Below are 21,709 nucleotides of genomic sequence, written 5' to 3' on the forward strand. Positions count from 1 at the left end.
TAGATGAATGCCCAGTCCTCACGTCCCCTGCTTATTGGGACTGTGGGGCCACAATACTGGCAGCTGCCGTTCAACACAGCCCTTCCTTGCCCCCTAAGCTCCTGTCTGCCTTTGTAGCTTGGTTTCTACCCGGACCATTGGAGCAGGCTCAGCTGTGCCAAGTTTTGCTGACGCCTGCTGCGATTTAGCACTGATTTACTTGGAACTGGACTGAGACCAACCCGCTTGGTTTACATAAGCCTTCAAAACTACCATCCAACAGCAGGAACCAAACCAGGGCTGGTGGGCTATTGCAGTGGCCTGCCAAAGGAAATGTGTCCAAACTCTTTTTTTTTACATTTTATTTGCTGAGACTTGATCGGCAGCTCTGGACACAGGGATGGGACTGGCACAGCGTCGACTGAGCTGATCGTTAAATTGCTGGAGTGTAAAATTAGTTGGCGTTTTCTCTTGCCAGCGGCTGCCTAAGGTTAGCAATTACCTCGATGAGTAGAAACAAGTTGTGCTTTGCAGCGCGGACGGACTGAGAATCTATCACAGTGCCTACGTGGTATGAAGGGGTGGCATAGCCCAGTCCCCAATATTTCACTTGCCTCCTGCTTTAAGGAGGGGGTCTGAGAGTAGACCTCCGATGCACCCAATCTCATTAGCAGAAGAGCCTTAGGAGCCCAGGTTATCTGCTTCCAGTGAGATGGAGGCTCTGACCTGCCTTAGGCCCTTTTGAAAACGGGCCAGAGCCGCTTTAGACAAGTCTCCCCCGGGCCCGAAAGTAAAAGCAGGTGTGTGCTGAGTCCGTGGAAAGAGCAGCCGGCCCATCACAGCCGCCCACCTGGACATTAATGAACTGGGTGATACAGGAACTCGGGCTTCCCAGAACAGAAAGTTGTTGGAAATAATGACACCTCCTGCTAGGACCGGGGAGTTTGCCTACCTTGGGCTTGAAAGCATCATCAGTTGCTAAATATTTAATGTCATATGCATATTACCTGCGGCTTAGGTCATCTCTGGTTTTTTTGTTCCCTTCTGTGTCCAAAGTAGCAGCCAATTTTGAACCTGAAAGCAATCAAATCCACCCCGTTGTAAAGTGGGGCTTTGGTTGGGTAATGCATGCATTTTTCATAACGAGACAAGAAACAAGAGAGTATTTTGCTGGAAATCTCCCGCGGGTGATGACTGCCGCATCAGCAAATGTATCCTGCCAATTCCACAGAGGAAGGGTGACTGCCCCGGCCGGGCTGAATGTCTCACAAAACACTACAAATAACACAAAATGTTGTCTGTGCGGGGGGCTAAGGGGAAGATGGACTGGATTTCCTTAGCTAGAGGCTGATGGCCTCCCAGCGAGCAACAAGATGCATGCCAAAGCCGTTGTTTGTGAATCTGCCGGTACCGTCTGAGACGGCTCCCGAGGACGTGCCAAAAACTGCTCTGGTTTTTTTGGTCCAAGGCTTCGTTATGAACGGCAGATTCTCAGGACCACTGAACTCACACCCCTCGCCAGGCAGGGCGCACCACAAACGTTCGGCTATGGGATAGCTAGTGTGGCTTTAAGAAATGTCCAGGCTATTACCACCCTTGCAGTTGTAATGGGCTCACCTCTTCCCCGAGCCAGGCTGGATGTTGCCAATGACAGAGGCTGGGGCAGGGTTTCATATGTATGCTTTTTAATATCATTAATTCTGTTACACTACACACAACCAGTAACAATGATAAATACTGCAATGGAAATGTTAAAAAAATATTATACATGTTTTCCAAAAAACACATTTTTAAATAAATTAATGCATAAAACTGACGGTAAAAAACAAAACAAAAAACCAAGAACGAAAAAAGAAAAGAAACACAACACAACGGATCTGTTTAAGGCAGTACTCTACGCAGACAGGAACAGAAGTACAACGGTGTGCTACATGTTTTGAACAGGAAAGGAAAGTTAAAACCCATTCTTTAGAAGATACGGGTTGGCGCGTCAGGAGGAGTAATAAAGCAAAATCAGAAAGAAACCGGAGGGCCAAGTTAAGGGCAGCATTAACGGGTCATGCCGGGCCAAACAAGTAGCAGTTTCTTACTGTGGAAAAAAGCCAATAATGTCTTTTCTTCCTAATGATACGGATTATTTAAGCTGAATGTTACACTTAATACACTTCTGCATTGGCCATTTCACTACACGTGGGAGCAGCCGGGGACAGAAATGCGTCTCCTGGGCTGAGATCGATGTTGACGGCAGGAGTTCTTGCCACGGGAAGGACATTTTTATCGAACTCGTCCAGAAAGGATCTGGAGCCCAGCGCCTCGTGGGCACCTCCTTCCATCCCCTCATCTGCTGTGTCAGACACTGCAGGGAATTGAGACCTTGGGACTGGTTTTTGTCACGGTTTTTCAATGCGGGGTACAAGCAGTTATGTTCGGGTTGAGACAAGATGTGCCGGGGCAAAGCGCTTCAGTGTTCATTATCTAGGGGGTCAATACAGCATGCTGAAAGCAGAGGCCAGCTCGATTCCCGAGAGAGGGGAAAAAAGCTCTCTACAAACCACTGGGCTGGCCTGACCCAGTTTTGAGACCCAGCCATGGCATCGGTCATTAATGCAATGCCTCTGTGCCTGCCTGGATGCCGCCTCGCCGCACCAGATCAATCATGACTATTAATGCCTCCCGTAACTTGGCCGTGTTGAGGTTAATGAAGCATCGTAGTGCCAAAAAAAGAGATCCCCTCTCCCTCTGGGAAATCAAAAATGGGCAGCAGCCACCTCCTGCCAGCTTCTGCAAGTGAAGCTGCATGAATGGGAGCGCGTGTGAGCTGGGCAGTGCCAGCTACCGCCAACAGCAGCCCAATGCGTGTCCAGTACGGGGTGTTTGCAAAGGGCTGTCAGTGAGCAAAGGTGGTGGCAAGAGCCTTTTACACGGCCCCTTCAGAGTACTGGCGGGATACCGCTGAAACAAGTAGCTTGAATACATTAATACAACTTGGACTAGTAGTGGCCGACCACGTCTTACAGCTCAACGTGGGGTTGAGCGGGAGACGGAGACGAGAGCTGTGGCCTGAGAGTCCTTTTGTTCTGACAATCTCTGCCGCTCCCCGCGGGGCCGGTTGTGTAACGAAAACAATAATGGCAACGTCTTGGGGAGGGAAGGAAAAACCGAGGTGTGAATGGAGGACGTGTGCAATATAACAAGGCTCGCGAGTCTAGAACTAACCACTGGACACGGATACCGAAGTTTACCTGTGACGACTAGTTATACTTCTATTGTTGTTGCTGCTTTCCCCCTCCCTGACCCCGTCCTGGTCCGGTTCTGTGTTTTTGGGAAGCCATAGCTGTTGAACACAATGGTCAGCGCTGTGTCTCCTGCCCCCCTTCCCGTACAGTGCACGAGGTGACTCGTCCGCAGTAGGTACAATGAGATCTGCAAGCGGCGTGTCACCGCGCAGGACGACATGCAAGGTGGCACCTGCTTTCAGAACCTGTTCGTTAGAAGGCTATTCAAATGGTGATTAGGTTTCTTCCTTCTTCAATATACCGAAGGCTCAGTAAAAGGCTTAAAAATATGCAAAACCCCCTTTCCTCCCCTGTAGAGATTTAAAGTTGCCAATAGACCCTTTTACCCACAGAACTACAGCCTGACCAGGAAGCCTGCTTTCTTTGTGGGGTCCACTGAGATGAAATACAGGGCAGCGTGTGGCTAATTCATTGCTCACCCCCATGCATCTCCGTCGTGGGCCCTATGACCCCACACCCGTATCACCGGTACTATCTAGAAGGGGGCAGTGAGGCTGATCGTGAAGTTCAGTGTTGGATTCAAACTTTCTCTGAGGCCAAAGCAATTTGAGTCTTGGGCTGTAGATGAGAACTGCCTTGAGCATCCTGCAGAGGAAGGCAACCACCCTCCCTGCCACGGCTGCCTACGTGTTGTTTTTGCCTCCAAACTATTTCAGGTAATTTAGTCAATGCCTGAATGAGGATCGGCCTCCCAGGAAAGGAGGCTTCCAGCGTTACTCTCGTGACTTCTCTGGCTTCCTCAAAGAGCAGCCAGGAATGGGAACGTGTTTTGGCAGAAGAGGTTGCACGTGATGCAGCCTTTGAGGCTGGGGGGAAAAGGAAGGGACAGGAAAGAGGGAAGCTCTCATGGGAACTGTGCGGCATTAAGCTTCCACTACTTACACGTAGGGAGGACTCGGTGTTTTTACCTGCAGGGAGAGATGAAGCCGTGCAGGAGCCCAGATCCCCACCTCTCTGAACTCCAGGGACATCTGGACGTGAGTCTACATATCAAAGCCCGACCCCACCTCTAAAGCAGGCTGTGCACCCTGACCGCTGAGCCAAGGGCCTGGAGCCCCCTGTCACAGGAGCAAGCGGGGGCTCTTCCAATGCTGTGCTGCTATTATACGCGGGGAAGTCAGGCAACTGAAGCACAGCCGGCCTGAAACCCGAGCCCTTCCAAGGACGGTGCTTTGATTGCATCGTCTCGCACTGTACGGCAAAGGGTGCCCTTGCCCTGCTGCCTGGGTCAGCAGCCCTGATTTTGGTCGAGTCGTAGTCATTGTTCATCAGAACGTGTTGTGCAGGAGCCATCCTGAGGGGATGGAAACGGGTGGAGAGAAATCAGACCTTTCCCCACCCCCTGTCAGTTTGTATGCAAGCTCTCCCTCTGGGCCGATGTTCAAAGTGCCGATCGCCAGGCCTGGCATAAAACCCAAGGTCCTAGATGTCCATGCAGCCAGAGGCTTAGCTGTGGAAGTTACTCAGCTCAAGGCCGCTCCAAGACATTGAGCAGAGAAACCTGTGAGTTTGGAGGTGATACAAGACCATATCACAAAAGACTGGTAAAAGAAACCCCAGTTCCCCTGCCATTTTGGAAGGAGCCTGGCCCTAACATCAGTGTCTGGGACGGAGATGCTCTCTAATTTTTTTTGGAGCCTCTGTGGTATTGCAAAAGAGCAGAGCTGAATGAAGAACGAGAAAGGAAAATGCAACTCGGAGAACCGCCATCTCCCTAAGTAATGGGACTTATCTCGCTGCTGCCCCTTGGACACGGCTGTGCTCTTCTGGCGCTGGCCACGGTGGTTTCCAGCCGTGTGCATGAAAGAGTACATCTTAACGAGGGCTGCTTCCACTGCCTTGATGTGACCCCCTGCTTCCATCATACGCTGTGACTATGGAGATAGCAGCGTCACACCTGAGATGCACTCCTTCCCAATGCAAATCCATCTAGTGTGAAGGGGAGTCAGAGGAAGAGGTGGAGTGGGGCCTGTTGCTGGGCCACGCAGACTGTCTGGACCTGGAAGCCACGGGGAGGAGCTGCTTTCTGTGTTTGAAGGGGAAAGCTGTGACACTGCTGCCGGTCACGAGGCCGGATGGTCCAGATGTGGAGAACACCCAGGTTCTGTGCTGAGTCCCCTGCTCAGCCTCTCGTCTGCGCACCAACACGGCTTGTGAAAACCTGTAGGTCCCAGAACACAATGCCAAATGGCCCTCTGACTCGTGTTGGGGATCCGTGTCCTCTGCCGGGGCCACTGCAGTGTGTTTCAGTTCACCACGATGATGCGTAAGTCTTTGGTCTCCTGGCCTGTCTCCAGCACTCTTTCAGGTAGAGTCGGGATGCTGCCGGTGTAAGGATGCCCTGGGGTCAGAGACACCACCGAGGTGGGCGCAGGAGGGAGATACAGTTTCAGCATCGGGGAACTTCCGTCCAACCCTACAACGTAGCCGTGCGATGCAAAGGATGGATTACAGCTTGATGGTCGGGCACCGGGTCTCACCAGCAGCCTGCGTGCTGCCAGAGGACCTCAGAACGGTTGCCTGCTTCCTCCCGCTCTGATGTCCATCTACTGTGGCCTGCTCTAGGTCACTGCAAAGTCACTGACCTGCTTGGTCTGGATACGTCTGGCTTCGAAAGCCGTCCCTGCTGTGTGACCTGACCAAATCCCCAGCCCTGGGAATGGCGGCAAGCTTGTCTGATGAGATGCAGTTCAAACTTTGAAGAAAATCGCTGAGTGGAAGTGACACCCTCGCCATGTTCCCACAAAAGCTGAGCAGAGGGCGATTCATCCCCTAGTGCTACTGCACCCTTCCAGCTTTGGTGGGGGCTGGGAGCGGTCACAAAGGGTCTGATCCTGAGCATCAGCAACCCCTTGCCAGGGAAGGGAGCTGGGAGCAGCCTCAGTGTCTCTCTTTAGATCGTCATCCTCTGCTAGACGCCTAGATTCCCCCAAGCCCTGCCTGGGCATCTATTATTTATACAAGGGACAAAACGAGCTGAAAGAGAATACTGTTCCTTGCCGTCAGCTCTGGGGGGAAGCTGGGATCAAAGCAGGAGTGAATGCACTTTTGATTCACGCGCAGGTCATGCAAAGCCTACATCTGCTCAGTCAAGCACTATCGGGACACCACGGTGAATTTAATCCTATGCAGCACTAGCCACGTTGTGCGTGTGTATGGAGGAAGGACGCAAAGGTAAAGCAAAGGGTCAGAAGCGAAGTCCTGAATCCGAGAGAGGGATGAACATGTTGGTTTATACCCCTCAATTGCAAGCGTGCTCATCTCAGCATCTCCTTAGCAAGTCGGCTCTTTTGCTGGGCTTTTGATTTCTATTACCAGCCAGTCCATGTAGCCAGCCCCCTCCGGCCCCTGTACCCTCGTCAGCATCTTCATCCTCTTGAAGAGCTGTCAAACCCATTGCGGCCTTCCACCTGGCTGGAGCAGCAGCGCTGGGGCTGCGCGCATGCCAGCTGCCTAATGAGTGGGGAACACAGCCCTGCAACATCTGCAATCATTGCCTCCTCCTCCACTCCACTGCTCCATCTGGTGCCTGCCTGCCCCTTCCTCCTCATTTCTGCTCCATCAGGCAACTGCTTTCTCAAGCCTCTCAGGTTCTGCAGCAGAGTAAAAAAATAATTGCTGAAAGGAGAAAGAGAAAAGGATTTTCTGGAGAGCAGCTGAGGAATGAGGGTGCCAGCCAGCGCACGGCTGGGTGGGTTGGTCTAGGCTTGTCCAGTTGGTGAGTGAGCTTGGCCATCCCAGTGCTATTCTGGGGATGCCCTAGAAGAAGGTGGGTTATCTGGTGCGTCTGCTGCTACTCCCCAAGCACATTTATGCAGTCACCAAGCAGCAGTGGACAAGACAGTCAAAGCGACACAGCAGACACAAAGGCATGTGGGCTGGTAACAAATGCACTGGGAGGAACAGCAGGGTACAAACTTCCGCCCACGTCTGAAACGCAGTCCGTGCAAGTCATGTAGTAAGCAGTGTGCACCAGATAACTCAGCACTTCTCCTGGTTCGAGGGCTGGCTTTCTACCCGGAAAGGCATCTGGTCAGACAGGCCGTGGGGATGGCACTCCTGATGGAGAGCAGCAGGTGTTCCCCCTTCCAGGCGCCACCCTCTACCCGCAGCCTAGAGCAAGGGCTGCAGGAGGACATGAATGCAGTGACTGGCCCTAAGTGCAGCGACCAGAAAGCACCTGGAGCTCCATTTTCCATCTGAAAGGCCAAGTCAGTGTAATCGTTAAGAAGCTTTCGAGGCCAGCTCATTACTGGTTGGCAGCAATCTGTCATCCATTAATGCTCCCTCCCACCTTATCTTCACTCCAAAAGGTTGTCCCACCTTCTCATTGCTTCTAAATGCTGTGGGACTGCCTGCCACGTTCTCTTTCTTTTCAGATGGCATCTGATGTCCTTTCTAGCTTTTCAGCGCTGCTCTAAGTGCTCCTAGACCTTGCTGGCCCAGCGAACAGGACACGGATTCTAGGAACGTGCCATTTTGGAGGCCCCTGCAAGGCAGCACGGTGCCTCTGTTTCATTTTCTGCACCATCGCTTCTGGTGACAGGTGAACAAAAGAGGAACAGGACTGCAGTGAGCACGAACCGTGCCCTCTTGGATGCTACATTCCACACGCAATGTCAGTGCAAAGTAACTTGATCCCATGCTGAATCCCACTGGTGCCTCATACTGGGACATACTGGACGCCAAGATGCTGAGTAGAGGTGACTCAGGCGCTGAGGTTAGACAGGGCTGTTTGCTGGGTTGGTTCAATATATAATAACCTTGCAGTGGGAGTCACTCACCAGACAGCGGTCATTCTTTGCCCATGGCAACGTGGCATCAGTGTGAATATTCATTGTAAACCGAGTTATGACCTTAATCTTTGGAGCGCTGGAAAACCAGGCCTGTGTGCTGTCATCTTACGTAGCAGAGCCAGCCCGCGGGATCCATGTGGCAGTTAAAAAGGAAGGAATGTGATTAAAGTCTGGTGCTTTGGTAACTAAAACTTGGAGGCCTTAATTATGAGCAAACAGAGGGGCTTGGATTCAAAGGCATCAGGTGCAAATGCTTCTGTGAGGCCTGTGGGTCACTGTGAGAATTTTATCCCCACCATTAAGCAAACAGTATTGGCATGGTACTTTTGGCTGATAGTGCAATAGGCTTTCACATGCTGGGATGCTGTAATGGAGCTTCCTGGGGCTTGGGACTGGAAGATGGGGTTTCTGATGCTTGAGAAGGCATCTTGAAATAGGGATGATTTGGAAACCAGCTTTCTCTCAAGCAATCTACAGACATTTGAGAGCTCTCCTGGCCAGCAGGCTGCCTGTTTTACAATGCAGAGCATCAGGAAAATCCTCTGGGTCTGAGAGAGAGCCTCACAGCATGGTGGACAATACACTAGTCTAGGCCTCTTTGGCTGGCACAAGGCAGGAGAAGTCATATTCTGGCTGAACCCAGGATCTGAACATGAGGCCACAAAGGGAGAGCCAGGTTTAACCAACCATTTTTCAGTGTAATACATAACCCCAACTGTGCACCATAGTACTAACCTTATTAAAAAACCATAAAACTAGTTCATATTCTGCAGAAGAGGCTGCAGTGTAACAGGGTTATAGGTCAACTTTCTGTAGTAGCTACATGTGCATTTTCTCAATGCATTCAGCCTTCCTGATACCAACCCGACATTGATAACTGCTTTCCCCCACCCTGTCTATTTTATTCCCCTAGTAAAATATATGGACACAAAGCATCGAGTGAGGAGAAGCCAAAAATTTCCATTTTAGGTATCTGATCGCGCCAAGCCAGCTCTTTGTAACCAACCCCTTTGTGAACAAGGAACAAAAGTCAGCTTGTGACTGCGTGTGGCTGTGGACGGCATTCAGTGACGTCACTGCCTGGACGAAGTCCGAACTTCCCTTCCCCTTCTACTGGGCATTTCTATCTCAGAGGTCTTAGAGGGTTAAACTGGAAGCAGGTGCTTAGTTCACAAGAGAAAAAAAAATGGGGGCAATTAAAATAATGCTGCTGTGGTGGGATACAGAAAGAAATAGCAGGTGGGGTCTGTTGTGTGAAGACGGTGAGCTCCAGAGCGCAGCACGCCCTCTTGATCAGGACACAAAGGCACTGATCGGAGAGGGGAAGCCCATGCTGGAATAGGACACGGCAGAGAACATGGATTATGTCGCTGCAGGTGAGCAGCCCCGCAAGGTGCTGGCCACAGGCAGGTTGGGCTCTCGGTAGGGCAGAGTTTGTGCCCTAGGATGGAGCACTGACCCGGAGGAGAGAGATGATGGACGTTTGGGTGTCTGTACAAGTGGGACCTGATTCGTCCTGGTTTACACAATGCCACTGAGGAATTTGAAAGCCTCATCGTAGTGGCCTTTAAAAGGACGCTGTCGAGCAATTCAGGTAACTGATTTGACCTTGGTTTTTTGTTCCTATTTAGCCACAGTACCACTTTAAAAAAAATGTGTTCCCCGGAAAACAACTGACACCCGCCTTTTCTGCGAGAGCTCCTCTGCTATCCGGAGGTGACTAGTTCTTCCCAAAGCTGAGCACCAGCTCTGCTGGCGTCGGAGCTGAAGTGAGGCACAACGGAAGCAGAAAGAAAATGGCCCTGGCAGTTTGTGTTGCTTTAGTGTTCATCAGGTGATTAAAAAGGGCAAAAGCAGCAGCAGAGCCTGCTTCTGGGATGATCTACTCCCTATTGACCAGGAAAAGTTAGTACTGAAGCACTTTGAAGAAGCAAAGCATGATCACTAATAATGACTTGCCCTCACGACACCCTAATTTCCTTCCCCTCCTTCACAGATGAGGAAAACACAGTTTGCAGTGTCTTGCTCACGACTATGCGAGAGAGGAATGGAGCCGCCATCTCCTGATCCTTTGCTCAGACCGGCACACGGTGTGGTGCCTCGTGATGGGCAGAATCAAAGCCAACACCACTTACAGCTGTTAAGAGCAGGTGACAGTGCCCGCTTAAGGACTCGCTTGACTGCACGCGGCTTTTAAACAAAGACTTTGTACTACAGAAAGGTGAAACTTGAGCACCTTGTTGCAATATTATTGAATTTCCAGAAAGGAGTTGAGATTAGAAAAAACGATTGAATTTTCCTCAATCTTTCAATTGCTCAGGGCTAAGGTGAGTGCTAAAGGCGATGCTGGCAGTCTTTCCTGGGCACTCTGCAGCCAAAAGCTCCAAAAACTAAACAAAAGAAAAAAATTGGGAAGCCAACGTGCTGCATGATTCAGGAAACCTGCCTGTGTCAAACACAGCTGCTGGGCAAATTGATGATACCGTCCATCCATTTATTTTAGAGCCAGGTTTCCTGAGAGCACTGTCTAAACACAAGTTCCCTCACTCTTGAGACAGCTTTAATGTGAGCGATGGTTGTCCCAGAAAAGGGCAGAGGTGGGATAACAGCAGTTCTCCTCGTGCTTTTAATGAGGTGAACCTACCTGCAGTCTTTTTGTTCCCAAAAGATGCTCCCCCTCCCAGCCTAGGACAACGCCGACCACACTGGCATTCTGCGTTGATAAACATGTGAAAACCTGGGAAAAATGTGCATTCTTCACCGCGTTTGATCTTCCCGCCCTAATCTCTGTGTCCCTGCACGTATGAGAATTTATTTAATGGATTTTTGGCATGAGCTGGGCCACAAAAAATTTAAACAAAACCCAAGAAATGTGACCTGGCTTGAATTTGTGGAGACTGTAAGGTTATTCCTGGAAGTAAAGTAATCTAAAAGGAGCAAAGATGGCCTGTGGATAGAATTTTACCTGTCTGGGGGTGATTTAAGGTGAAACGAGGAGCAGATTCATCAGATGTGTGACATGGCTGCCCAAGAGGCTGTGGGTATTGACCCAGGATGAAATGCTGCCTACGTGTGCTCTGTGAGTGCAGCTGACTTTCAGGGCATCTTACTCCTTGCTAGCCTGGCTCCCCTCCAGAGTGTTTTACTCTGCTCCTATGCCCGGACCCAGTTAGTTGGCAAAAATGGATCGGTTTTAGGGAATGAATTAAGGATAATGCCCTCCTCACCCTGTTAGAAAGACCTTGTGTCTCCAGTTCACCATGGATCTTGCAATAAGATTAGCTGAGACGTGGAGGAATAACTGCTGCTCCAAACCAGCCCTGCCACCATGCAGACCTCAGTCAGAGCCTGTACAGACCTAGGACCACTGGGCCCTTTTGCATTAACTCCCTAGACCAGGCCCAGTCTGGCACTTCAAGCCTCTATGTTTGTTAACCAGAGCTTAAGAAGAACTTATCAACTGATCGTAAAATGGATTTTTGGTTTCTCCTGGCTCCATGAACACAAAGAGATGCACGTCCTACCATAGGAGGAAGCAATGGCCGTTAAGTTTTACAGTTATAGTGGAAAGCACTGATCACGCCCTGCTGTCCTCATTTACTGGATGTGGCAGGCGGTGGAGGAGGTGGCTTGGCAGCACATGCAGGTGGGGTTGACAGACTTAGGGGGGATTAAGTCGAGGTCCTCGTCATCTGGAATCTCATCTAACCGATACCCATCCTTTAGCAGCTGGATGTTCAAGTCTTGGTTAATCTGCTGCAAACAAAGAGACACACAGTCATATACTTTAGACATTTATTTTTCTGAATGGGGCAAACTCAGAGGAAGTACCCTGCAAGGATGTAAGGGTGCTACCTTTTGTTTTAAGCCAGTGGTGCTCAAGCTTTTGGCCCCGTGGGCTAGACGAATCGTGCAGGGTTGGTCCATTGGACTCCGTGCCATCTCCATGTGCCACCACTGCCCGGCACCAGAATCAGGCTCTGGGGCCCTACGCCTCTCCTGCCTTGGCCCCATCTGGCCCTGTGGGCTGGGATTGGGTCCCATGCTTCCCTGTATGCCCCATGTAGCATGTAGGGCCACAGGCCCCAGGGCTCCCCCCAGATCTGTGGGGAACACTATGGGCTGGATGACACATCACCCAGGGCTGGATCTGGCCTGTGCTGGGGGTTGAGCACCCCTGTTTTAAGCCGATTCCAGAGTAAGAGCATGAAACCCAGAGAAGCTACAGCCCTTTAAATTCACACCCTCCCTTGTTCTGGAACACAGGCAATTATAAAGAGGTTCAAGAAATAGTTTTCTCTGTGGCTGTAGGGGATAGGACTAGGAGCAAGGGATCACAGAAATAGAGAAAAGTCAGGCTGGAAGGGACCAACTCTCTGCTCAAGGCAGGATCATCCCCATCCAAACCATCCTGTACAAATCTTGGTCTAACCTATTGTGAAAACTGCACAATCAACCCTGTTGCACAACTACAAGGCAGATTGGCCAAAGACCCCAAAAGTATCCCAGCCTGCCACAAGTAAAGCAGGGAGATAAAAGATCCAAGCCAGAAGCCATGCCCCCCTGCTACAGAGGAAAGCAACCCCCCCCGACAATCTCAACCAGTCTGACCACAGGACACAATTCCTCCCTGGCCCCAAATGTCGGGATCAGTCTGACCATAAGAGGAGAGGGAAAACCCTCTAAACAGGAACCTCTGGGTCTAGAGAAGTAGGGCTGGAAGGGGCTTCTGGAGGTCATCTGGTCCAGTCCCCTGTCTGAGGCAGGATCATCATTATCCAAACTATCCTATACAAAGCCACTGTCTAATCTCTTAGTAAAACTACCGTTGACCCTGACACAACATAAGACATAACACCCAAACCTGCCACAGGTAAAGGTGGGACATCCTGTTTCTATAAAAGGTTATGGTAATATATACGGAAGAGATCCCAGGAAGAAAGTTACACCCCCTGCTGCAGAGGAAGGAAAACACCCCCAGTCCATACCAGTCTGACCATGGGGTAAAATGCCTTCCTGACCCCAAATGTGGGGATCAGTTTGACCTTGAGCAGTGGGACAAGACCCTCTAGCCAGGAACTTCTGAGTCCAGTTCCTAGCAGGGACACTGGCATAGCCCAGTCACAGCCCCTGGCCTGCGCTTCAGCCAAAGCTAGAGCTAGGAAGAGCTTATTCACAAGTTCTTCCTGGAGCTTCCTCCTGTCCTGGGCAGAAAAGAGGGTGTGAGGGGGAGGTTGCTCACTGTGCACAAAGTGACCCCTGTACTCATAGCATGTGTCAATAGTCCCCCTCTGGAGACGGCGCTAAATGGTGTCGTTCTTGCTTCCCAGGGAATTCATTCATTTGTACTTGTCAGAGAGATGGTTACTGAAGCAGCAGGGGCCTACAGTCTAACCCTTCTGCATCGGTTTTGCCAAGACGCCTTTCCCCTGGAGGTCTGGCAGCAGGAAATTCCAACCCCGAGTGCTACAGAGAATAAATACGTCCAGTGGATAAAATTATACCTGTCCCAAAGGGGCGAGGGGAGAGGCCTTTAGCTCAGCAACAAGAATACAATTATCGTGCAGCTGCTGCTGTGTCTTTCCACGATCCCTTTATTGTAAATGCTTTGCCCTGCTCCTCTCTGGAACGCTATTTCTTTCCCGTCGTCACTGAGGCAAGGCAAGCAGAAGGGAGTGTAACTCACCTCAGCTGATGAGTATCCTGAAGAGGAATATCTGGACATATCGAAGTCGTCATCACTGTAGAGAATGACAAGATACAGCAAAGAGAAGGAGGCAGTTAGAGAGTCTTTTCTGTCTCTAGATTCCTGCCTCTCCATGCTGCGGACCTCAGCTCTCTGCACAAAGAGGTTAACCGTGCAGTGTCTGTGCTTGCAGAGCACCTTTCAGCAATAGATTTCAAGGCACTGTGCATGCAAAGTCAGTCTTAAAATGAGTGTTTCCATACACGTTTCTGTATACAGAGGTGGGCAGACAGACTAAGAGATGTGCTAGAGGTCACAGCAAGGTGGGAGAGGAACTAACATGAGTGATTCAAGGATGGGTCTGGCAGGTCAGGACTCCTGGATTTCAGAATTACTCACGAAGAAATGCAATATCCCACATACAATCTTATTGTTAAGAAACTCTACGTACCTGTCTGTATCCAAGGCTACCAGTGGCTTTTCATCTGGACTCTGATCTAACGATGAATAGCCTTTATTGGGAACAACCAGCCTGCAAGAATTAAATATTTTCTATTAAATACAAATTTAAGTTCAGTACTGTGCAAAGCTTAAGTCAAGGCCACGAGCCAATGAGGACAGCAGAGAGGGTCTCCTCATTTCAGATGACTTCATTTTTATTAAACATCTTCAACAAATAAATATAGGTTGATGCAATTACATGGAACCAAGTGTTGCCCTTGGTTTGTGTGAAACATATTTCAAAGGGATGAACGAAGGGAACTTGCTGGTCCCTTCTGTGTTGGGGTCTTCAGAGCGTGGACTACTAGATTAGCATCTTGTAGCAGTCAAGAAGTTATAATGGCCTATATTACAAGGAAGCCATAAGAAGGCAGGTCTTGGCACTTTTAATAATCAAAATAAGTGAATCGCTGGTCTGTATGGACTCAGCTCTTACCCACCCCCAAATGCAGAAGCTTACATAAGTAAATCCTTATTTAAAACCCGAGATATTTATCATGCCACGTACAATGCAAAACCTGCCAGGGATTTCTGAGTTGCCAATGTTTCGGAGTTTGCCAGCGTTCAGAAAACACGGCTATATTTAGCAAGGTGAGGAGTGAGAATTGCTAGGTGCAGTAAAAGAACCCAAATATACTCAAGGATTTTATCGAATACAAGCTAATACTCTCAATCACTTATGAAACGGTGAGGGAACGGACTATCGATTCATGATCTTCCTGTAAAGTAAGTGGGTTTATTACCTTCAACTCCCCCACCCCCTGATGAGAACTGCTGTACTCTAGAACTGCATCCTGCATTTAAAAGCACGATGCTTCTAAATGGACACAGCAATGGAGAAAACCTTGTACACAAGAACCAGATTCAACCAGGGAAGCAAGAGCGAGGTATGCTGAGAGCTGAAACAATGGCAGAGGGGCGAACTTCCCCCTCCTTTTCAATGGAGTAATGCTCTGTTCCTTTACCGACACCTTGCAAAATTCAACAAAGGGGCTCATTTTCCTTCAGCAAGCTTGGCTTTTGGGAACGGAAGGGTTAATGCTAGTCTACAGACGACAGTTCGTTTGACCAAGGCCAAAAGCTCCAATTGCTCCGTGCTCAGCTGCAAAAAGCATCCAGCGTTTCCACCGGCAATTTCTGCAAAGTGCTCGTGACATTAGCCATACAAAAAGCTGCTGTGCATTGAAGATTGGCAACTCCAGGGAAGAGCAGAATATATTGAATTTCACATCAAAGCGCACATGCAGGTTTGCCACTGATTGTATTAGCCAGTTTCCTCCTGAAGTCATTAAAAAACTACATTTTTAAAAATTACTTCAAAGCGGCTGCAGCATTTCCAATCCGTTGCACCAGTGAAGTGGAGGAAACAAAGGGAGCCTCTTGCAAAACGGAGATCCAGCCTTCCATGGCATATGGGAGGGTCTGTCTACTTCTGGAAACAATATGGGAAGTAGATCAAGAAGCCAGGACACTTAGGCTCAGGAACAGAGCCTGTGGTCAGCCAGAGTTGGCCAGCTGCACTGGACGCCAAGCTCGCTCTTCAGTTTAAAGCTGCCACCCCAAATACGACAGCTAAGAGCTCTTACTTCTGTCCAGATCGGCCCTGTATTGTCAGGTAACCTGGGAAAAGTGCCCTTCATGGTGTACTTTATTTCCTCGATAATCAACTACATCCTTTTCCCGAGCAATGTCTGACTATTGGGCTAGGGACAGAATGACACATACACTGGTCGAAGTGATCAGAAATTGGTTCAGATCTGTAACACATCAGTTCAGAGCACACAAACCACTTTCAAAATGGCTGAAACTGGTTTAAGATAAACCTGGATGGATGTAGTATCAGATTGAACTGATTTAGGTTAAACCGGTTTATTGAACTTCTATTCCAGACCCCCACCAGATTCAGGTCAATGCATAATCCCCCAGCACCCCAGGATGCTTTGCACCTTCCCTGCAAACCCCTCCTTTGCAGGGTGGGTGGCCGAGCCTTGGCCCAAGCTGTCTGCTCCAGCCCAGCAGTGAGGAGTGCTCTGGCGCCCCCTGGCTTTTGGCCCAGGCCACTGCAGGCACGTGGCTGCATTTCCGGGATCAAAAGTGAATGTCTGTTCACTTGCTTATCGGTTCAATCTAGGCAGATTAGACTAACCTGTGAAGATTGAATCAATTCAGCCTTGGGCCTTTTGACTGTTTGTACTTAGCCCCATTGTTCTCTGCAGTATAAACATTTAATGTTACTCCTAAAGGCAGAGTCTGCAGTGCTAGCTCCGACCCTGGTTTCACATTTTTTCCTCTTCTCTCTTGTCTGTTGTTTGGCCTCTCAAATGCTGCAGAATCCAGTTGCCTCATCCCCCTCATGTGCACATCATCTTTGTGCTTCGCATGACAGTGTTTTCAGTTACTGAGCATGAAAGATGCAATTGCAAAATGTGAGTCTAGCTGAGCTATAAGAAGGAACAGAGGAAAAAGAAAGCTATCTACATGGTACGGGGGGGAGAGAGATTGAGAGCTGGAACATGGCTGGACGGGGGAGGAAAGGAATAGTATTGATTAAAAAAAAACTCCATAAATGGAGGGCTGGACTGATCAGGAGATTAGGTCCTGGGTTGAGAAGATCAAAAAAATTACTGTACAATGATACCAGCCAATGGCTCACTGCCCCACCTGAAGTGATCTGGGATTTTCAGACTGATCTTAGTGGACACTGGCCTAGCTCAAAAAAAAATGCAGGACCAGCAAGAGCACCATGCCAACAACCTCCCAAAGGTCAAGGGCTGAATTATTCTTTTATCCCTAAATCTGATTCTCCCCATGAGAGAGAGGCAGAGACAGGGCAGTGAGGGAAATGCGATACTGGAGGCTTGGTGTCAGGCATTTATAACACTCTTACAGAAGAACAAGAAACAAGGGAGGTGGTGGGGGCGGGAGGGGGAATGATAAGGTGAATAAAGTGAAAAGAAAAAACCCCAAGATTGGGAGAAGGAAGAGACTGATAAAAGGGGGGAAATAATGCACTAGTCAGCAGAAAACTACAGAGCCTTCTTCAGTGCTCTCATTCCACCGAGACTGAAGTGAGTTCACAGCCTGGAGTGAAAGTACTGTTAGAGATGGATATTAGAAATATCTCCAGCAAAATCACAAGAACTGGCATGCGGTAAGCTTCAGTGCAAAGACGCTATTTTAACAATTTCATGGGCTTTGCTTATGCTCTTGGGGCCTGAGTCATCAGGGAAAGGCGTGGGTACTGGGAGGGTCCCTGACAGGGTCTTTCTTACTTAAGTGCCCGTAGGCTGAGGGCAGAGGGTGATGAGACTAATGGTCAGCAAGACATTGTGACAGAAATCTAAGCATGGGGACAGATGTAACAGTTACACCGGGATTAAATCGCCCCAGTATAAGACGTTCCAATGCAACTGGTATGTCTGTCTGCCCCGAGAATGGTGGAAGTGGAGCGGAGTGATGTCACTTTAACCATTTGAAGTACCGGTGCTGAACCTGCAGCCCAGCCCACGGGGCTCACCACGGGTCCAGCGATCCGGTGGGGGAGCGGTGGCAGCATTAATTGCTTCCAGAAGGCTGTGGCCGCTCCCCCGCTGCTATATTTCTGGACTCGTGGGGAGTCCTGCAGGCAGAGGACATGGCCTTATGTGCTGGATAATGCCGGCACATGGGGTTGGTCTGTGGCTGGATCCAGCGTGCGGATCAGGCCAGTGTGCCAGGTCACGTGGCAGCCAGATCTGGCAGCTGGGTTGTGTTGGTGAGTCAGTTCATGCTCATGAACCAATCCCTGCCCACAAGATGCAGCCCATCCACTGGTCTGGTGCTACTCATCCAGCCTGCGGGGCTGGGAGGTTGAGCATCACTGGTGTAAAGGGCTGCCGTTACAGGGGGTCAGCTCACTTACAGGTGCAGAAGTAATGGTTAAATCAGAACAGCTGCCGGGTGCTCCCAAGTGACGAGACCCCCATCTTCTTTTAAAACAGATTAAAGTTACATCTGTCGCGGAGGGGAGACAGTTTTTCAAGCATTAATCCCAAAGTGTCTGTGAATAGCTGTTCCTCTCCCAGGAGCAGCCCTCCATTTCCATTTGCAGTTCTTAAGCGGCTGCTAATCCTTCCACGAGTCCCCTTTGTTTGCCAGCTCTCCCCTCCCTTCCTCACGCCCAGTCCCAGCACTGACTGCAGGGCTCCGTATTTTCTAATTTCCCAAGCAATGAGGCTTATCCCTCTCTCTTGGGAAGCCCACAGAAACAAACGTTTTTTCCTACTCTCCTGATTTAGGTGGGAGACTATGAAGAAGTGTGGCACACAAAACCCTGCTGAACATTTTCTACTTCTTCGTTACATTTGCTGAATCGCTTGCTCGTGACAAAGGGCTCGAGGCTTCTGCCTGGGCCCAAACTTCCAAGCGTGAACCACCGACACATCCTCCGGACATCACAGCAACGCACAAATAAAACCTGGCAGCGCCCTGGCATGAATGCTGGTTACTGCTGCAGGTACTGGAGATGACTCTGAACAAAACATCTTGTCAGATGGACACGTAGAATGTGAAGAGGATCTGAAGGGCAGCTTTTAGTGCACTTCATACATGGGAATCTTTGCAAATCTCTCAGCCGCCCGTGAACATCCTCCTCTCTTCTTAAGCACAGGTGCCCGCTGAAAAACAGCATCTTTGCTGTGGTACTCAAACAGAGCCCTCCCTGCAACAAGGCAACAACCGGGCTTTAACCTTCTACGGAGCACGTGGACAACCTGTAATAGGATAAACACCGGACATGGCTGGTGTGGCCACCTGATGTACAAGTGGCACCTAAAAACCTTGCCTGTATGCGACGGTAGAAACCCTGACCAAACCACGGAGCACATAATAACATCCTGCCCCAGTACAAGTTTGAGGGTGACATCCTGGAGTTATACTTGCTTTCCAGCAGGGCATAGGTCTGGTTGGGGAATTTGGCATTAAAACTGTGACGATAGCTCCTCCTCCTAGCGCTGTACAAAACAAGAAGTTGAGCTGATAATTATATAATAAGCAGGGAGCTTAAAAGCCCTTCCAGATCACACCTGGGAGATAAGTTAGTGAAGCATCTTCCAAGAAGACAGGGAAATGTGAAGAAAGACTCAGCAATAAGGAGACAACGAATTGGTACATATTCCAACCCAGTGAAATAGGGTACACTTGCCTGCATCTCTGTGTGGTGCCCGGTGATTGGCTTTTTTATGCAGTCATTAGAATCTGATTGGTTTCTACAGTTATTCAATGTTTAATAAAGGTATAAGAGATGTAATTGTTTTATCACACTTCGGAGATGTAACGGTCCCCTGCAACACTTCACCTCCACAAGCTGGTTTGGTTAGCCGGTCATCAGCAATTAAAAATTCTCTATTTATGCTCACTGTTGTTTCTTGAAACTTGTTTAGTACTATGGGCAATAAATGGGGACAGAGCTGAACTGTGTGGGGCTGGTGCCCAGGTGGCCTAGCCACCTGCAACAGTGAGTAGCACAAACTAACTATTTACCAGCTCTGGGAAGGTGGTGATGCTGTTCAGAGTCTACGGGAAAGATCCTATGTTCCTGTGCATATAACACCCCCAAATAAAACACACACCTTGTTTTTGGAAGGCAGAAAATGGGGGGTTGGGGAGATTTTACCAGTCTTGGCTGCCTATGTCCTCTTGGGGACACAGAGCATCCAGGAAGTGTAGCATCAGGAAGTACTGGGTGCCAGCTGCTTCACCCGGACTGTCTCCTGAGATGACGCATCTCCTAGACACTGTCCGTCTCCAGGAGGACATACCCTGTGGGTGCGCCTACACATGCCCGTGCAGCAATGTTGCTACTTCCTTTTGGAAGTACTAAAGCACAGCGTAGTAGCAGCCCATACTGTGCCGTATGCCAGGCGCATGGTTGTTTTTAGCTGCTACTTTGCTGTCGCGGCGCACTATAACGAGGCCATGCGCTGCTACGGCAAAGTAGCTGCTGTCACATGTAGACGCATGTGGTTGCTAGGTCCCTGTAGTGTGATGCTATGGCACCATAGCATCATGCGCAGACGCACCGTGTCGCACAAGTTTAGGCCTTGTGCCCTTCCAAGGGCAGCAGCAAAACTGTTAGTGATTTACTGCAAGTAATTCTTTATATAAGTTCCTGCAAATGAAGTGCTAATGCCTTCACTTTAGATGCCTAATCAAGATACTTCCTGCAGCTCACCTGCTGCTGCAGGCACAAGCTACAGTGCTAAGCCAACAGCTATGGCTGTGGGAGGGTTAACACAGGACTCAGCCACCTTGGCAGATGCAAACCATCTCCAGCTTGCTTTTTTTTCAAGTGAAGAACACAACATCCCTACCTTAAACACCCCCCAGTTTGGGAAGGGGGTGATTTTGGGGAAAAGGTGCATGTGTAAGGGAGAACGGTATATAGAGCCACACACATCCAGATGGGCTGTTAAGTCAACCTGGGTTTGGAAGCATTTGTATTCAAAGAGGTGCAGCCAAATTACTGGGATAAAAGCTGCAGAGTCAGAGCTAAGCTCTAAATCAGGTTGCTGTTATTGGAAGCAGCGTCAGACACGCACCTGCCTGACGGATTACATGGCCTTCTGGATTGCCATGAGCACCTTGGTCAAGCAGATGGAGCTTTGGGTTTAGTCTGCTTTCAACAGGACCGACGGCTTCCTTTCAAGAGGAGTCGACGAGTCCTTTCCAGGCCGAGCTTTCACCATTTCTGGGCCCTGCTGCTGTCTGTATCTCCCCGAGAAATTTAGTGCAATGCAGCAGATGGAGCGTGGGGCCTGTCGGATCCCGAGAGAGCCAGCATTACCGTTACCAACAGTCAGCGTGCTCAGCATTATGCAAATAGGAACCAAGGTTGTCCCTGTCTCCTAGCAAGCCCTCCAGGGAGGGTGGTACCTGGCATACTTGAACACTTAAAATACTCTACCTTGTCCGTGCCATCACGTTGTTCTTCTTGGGCTGCTGATTAACTGGACTTCCCATGTTGCCATTCTTCAGGGACCCCTTCCGAGCTAGTTCCCGCTGCTTCTCTGCATAAGAAACAAAAAAGTGAGAGCAAGGTGAGCGATGTTAACTGCCTGGACACCTTGCAGCTTACAGAGCTGATCCTGAGTTGGTGAAAGGTGCAGCAAAAATAAATGCCTGGAAATGGGCGCTCTCTATCTCCGGAGCCTGGCTTGAGGGCAGGGCAAGCTGCATTAGAGCTTACTCTGGGGATGCGGATATGGGAAGCCAGCCCCTGAGATCACCTGCTTCCTGGCTACGAGACCCAATTAGGAACTACCAGAAAATGATGATGCAAGAGAATCTCCTGCCAAAGCAGGGTCCTTGTCTAATATACATTTTCTTGTCCAATCTAGTGTCTAACATCAAGTTACCACTTCCCTCCAAGGCTAATTACTCCTGCTTCAGGAAGCATTAGTGCTTTGCTCCTT

General features: G+C 49.6%; 1 protein-coding gene across 2 annotated transcripts in view; it reads right to left on the reverse strand.

Moving 5' to 3' along the window:
* Nucleotides 1-1,647: 1,647 nt before the first annotated feature.
* The window catches only part of FAM219A (family with sequence similarity 219 member A), a 126,822-nt gene continuing 106,760 nt past the window's right edge, over nt 1,648-21,709 (reverse strand). Inside the window, exons 3-6 of one of the 2 annotated variants that reach the window (XM_006269952.4) lie at nt 21,202-21,304; nt 14,209-14,289; nt 13,758-13,812; nt 1,648-11,824 (exon numbers count right to left, since the gene is read on the reverse strand). In XM_006269952.4, the coding sequence (XP_006270014.1) occupies nt 11,669-11,824; nt 13,758-13,812; nt 14,209-14,289; nt 21,202-21,304 (395 nt within the window). In that variant the 3' untranslated portion in view covers nt 1,648-11,668. Of the gene's footprint in view, nt 11,828-13,757; nt 13,813-14,208; nt 14,290-21,201; nt 21,305-21,709 lie in introns of both variants that reach the window. The other variant, XM_006269951.4, reaches the window with a different exon arrangement.

Source organism: Alligator mississippiensis, chromosome 3 (genome assembly GCF_030867095.1).
Source record: "Alligator mississippiensis isolate rAllMis1 chromosome 3, rAllMis1, whole genome shotgun sequence".
Taxonomy (NCBI): domain Eukaryota; kingdom Metazoa; phylum Chordata; order Crocodylia; family Alligatoridae; genus Alligator; species Alligator mississippiensis.